General features: G+C 38.8%; 1 protein-coding gene across 1 annotated transcript; it reads right to left on the bottom strand.

Moving 5' to 3' along the window:
- Window positions 1–7172: 7172 nt before the first annotated feature.
- On the bottom strand, window positions 7173–11027 carry RAN (RAN, member RAS oncogene family). The gene is made up of 6 exons (XM_009888101.1): window positions 10886–11027; window positions 9903–9987; window positions 9687–9812; window positions 8480–8667; window positions 7724–7894; window positions 7173–7619 (listed from the first exon to the last, which is right to left on the bottom strand). The coding sequence occupies exons 1-6, from the start codon at window positions 10919–10921 to the stop codon at window positions 7575–7577; spliced, it is 651 nt and encodes a 216-aa protein (XP_009886403.1). The 5' UTR covers window positions 10922–11027; the 3' UTR covers window positions 7173–7574.
- Between the last annotated feature and the right edge of the window lie 22 nt (window positions 11028–11049).

Genomic DNA, 11049 nt, shown 5'->3' with positions numbered 1-11049 from the left:
AGGCACTGTACACACATATCAAGACAACAGCACCTAGCCTATAACCTAAGCACTTGAAGAGCACGTCCAAGAATAGTCAAGTGAAGTAACTGAAAGGAGTAATAAAACACATAATAGAAAAATGCTCACCCCCAGGTATCAGCCTTTCAAACTGCAACACAGAATATATTACATGCCTAAATAATATTTATCCTTTACATGTTACTAAAAGTCCCTGCTGTTTACTGAAGTAATGCCTGATCTGGAAAAATCCAAGTTATTCACCTACAAGTAAGTGGCAAAACACTACCTGACAAGTAATCTTCAAGTTGCAGGGTGTTAAGGTAGATTTTCTCAGGCAGCTTCCATTTAAAACACAGAAGTTCTAGCAAAGTCAACTGACCTGTGCACAAAGATCAGTGATGGAACAAAGTCAATTATTTTCTGTTAGGTCTATTTCTTCTCTTTAAAGCTTTTTCCTGCAGTACCCTGTCAGCACTACCCAAAGTGCCTTCTAGCAAAGCACAGGTGCATGATCAGCCTCTTATGTATGGGTACAGGGAGTTCTTGCAATCCGTTGGATATCAAGCTGGTCCTATTTTAAGTTACACAGTGAAGAACCATCTAGTCAAGTTCTCGGTTGCCAGGAGAGTGTTGGCATTTTCCCTCCCATCTCCAATCTGCATCTTTCTTTCCCCCTACTGCTTTCTTCCATTTGGTTTGATATCTAATAATAACTTCCATTAAGTATAATTGCTATAATTAGTTATGCTTTGGAATGTTGCGTTAATCATTATCACATTATTAGCATATGAGCATTTCACTAGGATGCTAAAAGAAAATCGGTTCTGTTTTCCTCAAACCAGAACAGTTCTCCATAACAGTCATAATTTAAGTCCGTCTTGATCTGTTCTCCATACCTTTTCTGGTGGCCCAACTTGTGTGCATGCTTTCTTCTTCCTGCTGTTGAGTGCCCTCATATTCCTCCTCACAGGTTCAGCACTTTGCAACAAAGGTGTCATCTCACTGCCTACGGCAAACTTTTGCTTGTTGCTGTATCTTAGTGAGTTTAGGCTATGCTTCCAAAGATGCCATGTAGTTTTGTGCCACACTGCCCAGGCTTCTCTTGTGCAATAGCTGCCATTAATTCCGCAAGTACTACGTCAGCTAGGGATTTGCCTGTGTAAAGTCAGAATTGCTTATTCCACACCCTGAACCAGGGACCTCAGCTGGACAGCACGGATGCAGTTTATCACCTACAAAACATGCAGAGTGCACTTGAGGATCTTTTTGAAGTTAGCGTTCTCCAGCATAACTAGAAAAAACTGTCAAAGAGCAGTTCTTCCAGCCATCCTCATTTCAAGTCTGAAGGTCTGAGTGGAGGAACATCATCTTCCCTTTACATCTCTCTGCAGCAAAACAGGAACTATAATACACCTCAGGACACTGATCCTTCAAGCTTTCTGTTTGTTTCCCTACTCATACTGTGACATGACTACATGATCAAACCATGAATTACATGACAGTGCTGTGCTAGGTGTGACTATTGCATATTTCTCACCAGATTTTTGGTTTGCACCATTATGTGATCAGCACTTAATGCACTTTTTTCCCCAGGTAAAGTTATACTTCAATTCAGTGTCAATCATCAAGATGTTTACTGGTTCTATATAGTAAGCTCCAATTCTTAACTTTTTTTTTACCTAGATTTGCTGACAAATAGGAAAAAGATGATAAAGTACATGATGGCAGTGCCTAAGCTTTGCTATGCTTATAGCATTCGCATGACAAAAATCCTCCTGTAATTCATTGTCTTGGTCTATTTCAGTCTTAGTGGATTTAACTTAAGAAAAAGATAACCCTATTAAGAGTTCAATTATATTTATCTTCTTTTGCAACAAACAGAAATACCGTACAGAAAAATAACTCTTACCTGCTCTAATTTTTTTTAATCAACTAGCAGCTGCTACTGCACACACGATAGCCATTTCCTACTATTAATAAGCTAAAATCATCCCCATTACCTCCTTCTTGAATATACGACTCTTGTGCAACCCCAACAGGTAAACGTCAGTTTAACACCCTCTCCCTGGAGCCAGGCCACTACACAGGCAGCCTGCCCCACCGCGTGGCTGAAACTGGTACCACAAGAGCAGTCCTCAGGGCTGTCTTCCATTGGGGAACAGTTTCATTCAAGACTGGAATTACCCCATTTTCTCAGATGTTACACAGTCTCCTTGCTAGGGAGAGAAAAGAATTACGCAGTAACTGCTCGAGCTCCATAACAAAGACTACTTTTTTTTTTTAAGCTGTATCAGACTCGTTCAGCCAGTGAGCCAAGAACTACTCTCTCTCATCTGGTTTAAGCATCGTTTCCCTGGCATCAACTTTTGTATATCTGACTGGCAGATGACATGTCTCAAACAGCTCTTTCATACATAACCTTTGAAAAATCATCATGCTCATCTGCTATAGTTTGAAACAAGTTTTATAGCTAGACATCTGTTTAGGTATACAAGTAAAGCAAAACATCCAGACACAGATAAGAAATAAAAATACTAGATCCAGAATCAAAAGTTACTGAATAGTGCCAGAAAATGCAGAGATTTCTTGTTTATTATGACCCAAGTTTTTGTTTATAAATGGAACAAACCTCTTTGGCTTGAGCTATTCCCCTAAATACTTGCCCTGTGAACCCAACCCGAGATCTGGAAATTTTAACTTTTTTTAATATGGTGTAATCCATTGAGAAAGCCTAACAGGAAAGGTAACTTTTATACTCTCAGTATAAGCAAAATACATATTGTTTCCCTCCAGCACTATTTTCAAAAGTCACCAAAATACAGAAAGTCATCAGCAAGTTACCACTGGTTTTGTGCAGTGAAAAGCTTACAAAGCAGCAGCGATAGGAGCTTGTATTACAACCGGGAAATCAGACTGTAGTCCTGGCTCATGCAAGTTAACTCTTACCTGAAAAAGAAGTTCAAAGCAAACAAGAACCATTTCTATTAGTCAATTGTTCTCCTGTCTTTAGCTTAACACTTTGTACAGAAGACCTAAATAGATAGATCCAGAAAGATCCTGATGCTTCAGAGTATAAACTGTGATTTTTGCCAACTCAGGATTGTCTAATGGGAAGGACACTGGTTAGATGTTATTGACCACAACTTTGAGCTTCCTGTTGATGACTACTTTACACTTACAGAGTTGGTTTTAGCTGCCCTTTTCAGTCCTTGTTAATAAAAGTGTCACCACAGAAATAAGCAGAGTAAACCAAGCTCGTTGCCTCCTAATATACTAGGATACATATATTGAAGCTATATTGATGAAATGCAATTTTGAATGCTTCCATTAAATATATTAAAACCATGACTTCAGAGATACATCAAATGTTTAAACTTTTGGTAGTTATATAAAATATGAAATTATGTTTATCACATTATTTGGGAAAGTTTGTCCTCATATTTTCTGACTTATTTTAATCATAGAATTCCAGGATCACAGAATTCCAGGATCACAGCAAGACAGACATCAGCTACAACTACCCAAAATAAAAGAGTTTAAAAAAGAAAAAAATCAAAACACCTATACTGAACTAGTGCCTAAATGTGAACACTGGCCCATTTCAGTGATGCTGCTTGTAGCACACTAGAATTCTGGGGAAGTGTCAGTGACTCATTGAACAATCTGTTCACTTTGTGAACTAGAAGAGAGTTAACCACACCACCTCATTAGAAGTATTTGCCTTGTACACAGAAATCTGTAACCTAAGAAGATCCAGGCTCTGAGCTACAGCATTGATTTAAATAATATGCCTTATGTTTCAACATTCCTACAATTATTCAATAACTAGATCTCTAAAGAGGCTATGGTTTGGCTCATAGGTAAGTCCCACCAAGTCTAATCAACAGGTTATCATATTAAGCCTTCCTTTCAAGCACAAAATTCTTCCTACATTATTTGTCAGGCAGCTGAGTGGGCTCTAAATCAGAGTGAGGAACAAGTCTTTTAGTGCCCTCTTTGCTGGAAAGGCAATAACTTGCACCACAAGGACTGTAACACACAAGCCAGAGAACAGTGAAGATTCAGAATCACTACAGCTGTTTCCAGTGTTACCACCTGGGTGTCATCTGAAAAAGCTACTGGCCCAGGACAGCAGAGTCATTCACATTCTCCCAATGTCAGTCCCCAGCTGAAAACGTTTCCAGATTTTAGCCACTCACAGAGATGGTCGAAAGTGTTACAGGAGACATGCAAGGAAGAACTCCTTCATGGGATGTTCATACAGCAGCTTGTGCCAGGAAAAAGGAAGATTCTTCAAGGCAAACTTCAGCTCAGCACAAATATCAACACATACACCCTCAAACCCAGCCTATAAATTAATGCACCAATGTGAAAATAAACTGATCAAAGCAGCAGAAGATTTAGCTTTTCAATTACTCGTAAGACATCACTATAAATCCTGGTTTAAAAGGGCTCAGTCAACTGTCACCAAAACTCAGACAAGAAAGTGACCAGTACTACCAATCCGTGTCAGAAAAACAACTGGCTTCGATCAAATCATGTATTTCTCTTTCAGGAAGGTGAAGCACTGTTTTCTCCACTAGTTCAGACTAAGACTAGTAGCAATGCAACAGAACCATTTCTAAAGGAAAGAAAACAAGTATTGTTGTACCATAAACTGCAGGCATTAAAATGGGCAGACTTTAAACTTCATACAGATTTCCAGTTGCTGCAGAGAAGTGTTCCCCAATGTTTCTAAACAAGACTCTGTTGAAATCCTAAGAGATGGAAGGGCACCCATAGCCTTCCTAAGGCCTTCAACACCCTTATTATAAAGTTCAGTGAGAAGGAGCAAAATGTTTCCCCTGCCAGTTTCTTGACCAATGCTCTTGCCTTACCTATTTTGCACATCATACTAGTTCTCCAGTGACTCTAACACAACCCTCTGGGCTTGGACACTGAAAAACCTCACATCTTTATCATGGAACTAGGAACAGTAAATGGCTCAGCACCTCATCCTGCTTTTGAAAGTTAAAGCTGAGTGTGGTTGGCTACAAATAAATCTGAAACCAAACATCTTCATGCGGGAACAGTGTGCAGGAAAGAAATCCTACAATTAATCTGACCATAGAGCAAGTCAGGCAAGTAGAACCAAGTTATGTATTGCAACAAAGGACTTCAGTCTCATCAACTTCGTACTGATAATGGTAGAGCTCTAATACAGACTGATGTGACTAGCACAGAGGTTCTTAGAACGCAAGTTTTATTTTCCTCATTACTTGACCAAATAGGTTAAGTTTTATTCTGCCTAAACCCACCTAGTGAAAAACTGTAACTAGTGTTATAGTTCAGGAACTTCAACTGAAGAATCTGCACATGCATATTAAGGCTACCTGCATTACTTATAATCTACAACAAACAGGGACTAAATGTGACAAACCAAGCATAACACTGCAACAAGCGGACTTAATTCCACTCCCAAAACATTTTGAGTTTAAGAGATTACTTTACAGGAGGACTAGTATTACTGCCTACTTCACAGATGAGTTTTTGTGGACTTGGAAGTAACCCTGAAGACTACAAGGCAAAGCTCATAGCAGTTACACTAGTCTTTAAACAGCTACTTCACTTTCCATAATCTTTTCAGCTGTTCTGTAGCAATTCACACTAAGCAGCTAGTACCTGTGTACAGCAGGTGAATTGTAAAGATGACACCATACACACACCGTGGAACAACACAAATATAACCACTGCTGCTGGTTTTTTTTTTTCTTAAGGCATATTAATACTGCAGAACTACTGAAGTTTTCTAAATCAATCTGTGTTTAAGTAGTGCATTTTCAGAAGTGAGACAGCTTGAAGATTAAAAAAAAAAGGTACCACACCTAGTAAAGCAGCAGCAGACAGTCAAGCTAGCAGCATTAACCAAGATATGCACAGGTCAATTAGTAAACACTACAGGCAAGAGCCTACAACATGAAGTTAAAGCAAGATGATGCAGCAAGAAGATTCAATGGAATGTTAACTGGGAGTTCATTTTTTTGTTTGTTTGGTTTTTTTTTTTAAAACACAAACTGTATGACATTTCTTATTTTCATTAGTGAGTTTCAGGTTCTGAATACCACAACTAAGCTTTTAATAGACTACCTACAAAAAAAAGGTAGGAGAACAACCACACACCCCTCCCCAAGCTCCAACTTGCATTAACTTAAAAATAGTTCCTTTTCAACAGTATTGCAGAGTAATCACAGTCCACACTTTTTGCTACCATGTACCAAAATAGCCGAATATTCAAGTAGGAGTTACGTACACAAACATGCAAGTTAAAAGGAATAAATGAAATGCTCCACTTTATTAAGAAACCAAAAATACAAAACTGAAGAGTTCAAGGCTTCATGTTCTCAAACACTACTGAAAAATGGTATCTTAAACTTAGTTTTGTTTACTAGCAGTACTAATATTGACCAAGATTAATCTCTATAAGATAGTGTTAAAAGTTGACATTTTCCACCATTTGTGCTGTAATAAGCTAGAGTTTCAAATTAAGAACTTGGTGCAGTTACAGTAAAGTCTCAATATTTATAAGTGTGGTTTTAGTTAATATGCTGTTTTGTAGCCAAGAACTTTTTAGCTCAAACAGCTGTTTTCTAGTTAGTGAATTTTACGATGCTTAGAGTTTGTTTAATCAGCTATAGCTCTACTGAATGATGTTCCATGCACAGATACAGCTTCAGAGTCACCTAACAGACCTAGATGCCATTTGTTTCTGGCTACTAAAAATACAGAGCTCTGTGAAAGCATTTTATACTAGAAGTTGAGAGACTGTATCTAATGGTAGCATATGCAAGCTGAACTACACACACTTTTCTCTCATGACACCCTGCAGAGCACAAGTATTCCCATTTACATGGGAATGCTGATCCAGTCACACTTACCAGTCAAGTGTTCGCTGCTTTAGTTTTACCTGGCAGTTAGTTCAGCTTTCCTCAGGTGCTTTAGTTATATGCTTCAGGAAATCAAGCAAAAGTTAACTGTTAGCTCTGATTTAGCAAGAAGAGCACAACATGAGAAGCAGGAGGGAAAAGGAGCACAGAGAATGAGAAATGCAGTAGACAACCAAATATTAGCCTCAACTGAAGAAGACACTTCGAAGCGTTTTTCCTAACAATGCATGAAAGTTCACTTGCTTAGAGATACTTGAAATACAACTTTATTATCTAAACAAAAAAGAATGAGAATGACAGAAACAAGATTTACCACTTAACACTCTGATGTGACTGCAGCAGTCTTATATTTGAAACTCAAAAGGGGAAGTAATTGCAGTCCAAAAAACAGCTAAATATGCAGGTCCAAAATATGAAGTTTTTTGTTTTGGTTTTTTTCATTTTGTTTTGTTTTTTGTTTTTGTTTTTTTTTTTTTTTTTAAACTGCCACATTCACTCCGAAGCCCATTCATCTCTTTCAGCATTCCAAAGATTAAGCACATGTTCTGCTCAGCTAGATAATAAAGTGGCAAACACGCTGCACCACTGACATCACAGGACAGTTGCCTATAAAACTAGACTTCTGACGCTGGGCTCCAGCTTCATCCCTCACAGGTCATCATCTTCATCTGGCAGTGCAGTGGTTTGAGCAATCTGGAACAAAGAAGTTACACTTAAGAACTGTTCTGCAGTTGTTTGCCCCAAGAGTCCAAACACTAATTACCAGGCAATCATTTGAGCTTTGTGCCCTATCTCACCTGTAAGTCTTGCTCATACTGTGCTGCCAGTGCTGGGTCCATAACAACTTCAGGTGGTGCAAGAGCAGGCATGGCAACGAACTCCAAGTTAGGATCCCCAATTAGCTTCCTAGCAAGCCAGAGGAAAGGCTTCTCAAAGTTGTAGTTACTCTTAGCTGAAATGTCATAATACTGAAAGAAAAAAGTACATATTATTCATTATTAAAAAAAGACTCACCTTTAACTGGTATTTAGGCCATACGAAGATTAACATGCACGTTATCAGCTCCACTTTTACCCTTTGTATTCTTTTTGACCATACAACTTCTGTTTATATTCCAGAAAACAGTTATGATCTAAGCATCTAGAAACGTACAGTTTCAGGGAAATAGGCCGAAATTGGTAATTGAAAAGTGAGGTATGCAATCTAATCAAAGCATAACTTTCAAGAGACAGTAGTGCATTGATCTTTGTCCTCCGACTTCCATCTACTTTTGTCTCACTTCTGTGAGATCTGATGAGATTCTGGGCAGTAAAAGCTAAACACACACCAGCTCTTCAAGAACTTGTCATTGCTTCTGCTCAAGACCAAAGATGATCACATTTAATATCATCGCTTCCCCCTTTCCTGAAGTTAGGTTCAGACAGCCAACAGAACATAAAGTTGAAATATTATAGCCCGTACTGACAAAAGCAGAACACTCAATTACTACACAGAACCCAGCCAGAGTCAATAGACTCAACAAGTTTGACTCCTCCAGACTCATGCCAACATACCTGGAGATTCTTCTTCCTGTGGAAGACAATGGATTTTGCTTTGACTTTTCTGTCCTTAATATCCACTTTGTTGCCACACAACACTATAGGGATGTTTTCACATACTCGTACCAGATCTCTGTGCCAATTAGGTACATTCTTGTAAGTGACTCTTGATGTTACATCAAACATTATGATGGCACACTGAGCTGCAAGAAAAGAATAGTCAAGAGTTACATCAGGAGAGCAAGCACTTGGTTATAATATGGGAAGAGAGGAGGTACCTTAGAAATCCCACATTAGGGTTACGCATCTGCATTAACTTTTACCTCTCAGCTTCAGTTCTGAGATCCCACATTCTATTAACAAATTCCATGCACAAGTCCACAGAACTCAGCCCATGGCCACATCATCTCACATCTTTAGTGCCCAATCTAAACACCAGCTAGTTTTATCAATGTAACCATCCCAGTAAGTAACATAGTGTTGCATGGCATAAGAATACACAAAGATTACAAGTCACCTTTGATTTATACACTTATTTAACTAATATCAGCCATGCTATTGAGGCCTTCAAGTAGGTTTAGAGCTTGTAGCCCACATCTCAGGATGCTCTTGTCCAGAACGCTTTTTCAAAGAACACAGAGGCTTGACTCGACCCTAATACATCTAAAGAAAAAGCAACAGTGTCAAAAATCTAATAATCCCTTGCAAAATTTTAAAGATATGCAGGTGAGAAGTACACACAGAACACAGCTTAGCCCAGCAGAAGTTAAGGGACACTATCAGTACTTTTTTAGAAAGACAACTAGACTCTGGCATGGAGACGTACAACTTTATCATCATATCTAAAATTTCAGTTTGTGTGCTCCAAGGCCTTGCCTCAGCATGGTACGTTACTAGATACAAATTTGTACTAACTGAAGCACATACTTTCACCTCTTCAACACTGAATTTCATCAGCAATATCCTGTCATTTAAAGTGCACCACTACTCTTCATTAATACTAAAGCCTGCAGTATACTGAAACACAATCTTAGAATATTCCTACACCAACACAAGTTGCCTGGCAAAGGAAATTATCACACCTACATGAAGAGTTTGAAGACCCAGAAACCAGCTCATCACTGCAAGCAGCACTGACAGCTTCCAGAGTGGCCAACACGAATAGAACACAGGATTGAACTGCAAGAGGTCCAGAATATTCCCACACATACGCACATCTTACCTTGAATGTAATAGCCATCTCGCAGGCCACCAAATTTCTCTTGGCCAGCTGTGTCCCATACATTAAATTTAATAGGGCCTCTGTTGGTATGGAACACCAGAGGATGAACTTCAACACCCAGCGTCGCTATAATAAGACAAAGCAGTGCACTTAGCAAGTCAAGAATCGCAATTCTGATTGTAACATACCAGATCTCAAATGTTTCTTCACACATACCTACATACTTCTTTTCAAATTCACCAGTCAAATGACGTTTTACAAATGTTGTTTTACCAGTGCCACCATCACCAACCAGGACAAGCTGTTGATAGATAAAGGCAAAAAAGTCAGAACAATATACTTCTAAATACATTTATTGGTCATTTTAGTGTAAATACTAATTATTACTACAAAGACCTTAGTCCTGTAAGACGCTGTAAACAAAAGACCGAATTCCCCATGAAGTGACTCACTGTAATGGTACCCAATTTGTTAAGCCTACCACACAAAAATTCTAGTCAGACTTATCTAGTTCCTGTAGCTCAAGACTACAACGCACTATAAATATGGTTCTACTAAGCTACTAGTAACTGAATTAAGAATATTTGGTGTTTTCAACCTGAAAATGACCACATTTAGAAAGGAACTCAATTAAGAACCCCAACAGGAGAAACCCACGATGATCTTACAATTAAAAAATGAACAAAAACCCAAACAACTGCAATAAGAACAACTGGAATGCTCTAGCCAAGTATTGTAAGAAACACCAGTAACAATCTTTCATGAAGCAGTCTTAAAGACTTCTGGCTGTTAAGATAACAAAAAAGAACAAAACACACCACAAAACACCAGAAAATTCTGTTTGGAAACATTAAGTTATTTTCCCCTAAACAATCAATACACAGCAGAAAACAGACAATTCTAATTCACTCTAAACACTTCTTGCACTGAACTTCACTTCTGAAACTTAAATCATTCTACAAGCATTAAATTTCTTACACTAAGCTACAAATACCATCAGACTGACACAGCGCAACAGAGTCTTTTTGTACAAGTTATATGCAATACTACAATAAAGTAACTGCACTATTAAGGAAAGACCAGCACTGCAAAACCAAACTTACCATCCACGTTGGCACTCGAGTAGTTCATGCTACTTTTCTACTGAAGAAAAAAAAAAAAAGAACAAAACCAAATAAAAACCCAAATCGCTCCCTTACCTTAAACTGCACTTGGGGCTCTCCTTGGGCGGCCATGCTGGGTCTGCAGGGGAAATGGAAGCATGTGAGCTCACAACAGGCGAGCTGATTCAAGGCCCAGCCGGAAGGGGCCGGGCGCCCTTTTCGGTTCCCAAACACCTCCCAAGGCGCGTGCTCTGCGCGCC

The sequence above is a fragment of the Charadrius vociferus genome, unplaced genomic scaffold (genome assembly GCF_000708025.1).
Source record: "Charadrius vociferus isolate BGI_N301 unplaced genomic scaffold, ASM70802v2 scaffold326, whole genome shotgun sequence".
NCBI lineage: Eukaryota > Metazoa > Chordata > Aves > Charadriiformes > Charadriidae > Charadrius > Charadrius vociferus.
The sequence above is the reverse complement of the archived record's forward strand: the minus strand, read 5'-3'. Positions and strand labels throughout refer to the sequence as shown.

Bases quoted from the DNA above. Each gene is read 5' to 3' on its own strand.
- RAN (XM_009888101.1), bottom strand. From the start codon at position 10,921: ATGGCCGCCCAAGGAGAGCCCCAAGTGCAGTTTAAG. The intron at 7,895-8,479 runs GTATGTTGGCAT...TTTTTCTTTCAG, and splicing joins ACAGGAAGAAGAATCTCCAG to TATTATGACATTTCAGCTAA. The intron at 7,620-7,723 runs GTGAGATAGGGC...TCTTTGTTCCAG, and splicing joins AGTATGAGCAAGACTTACAG to ATTGCTCAAACCACTGCACT.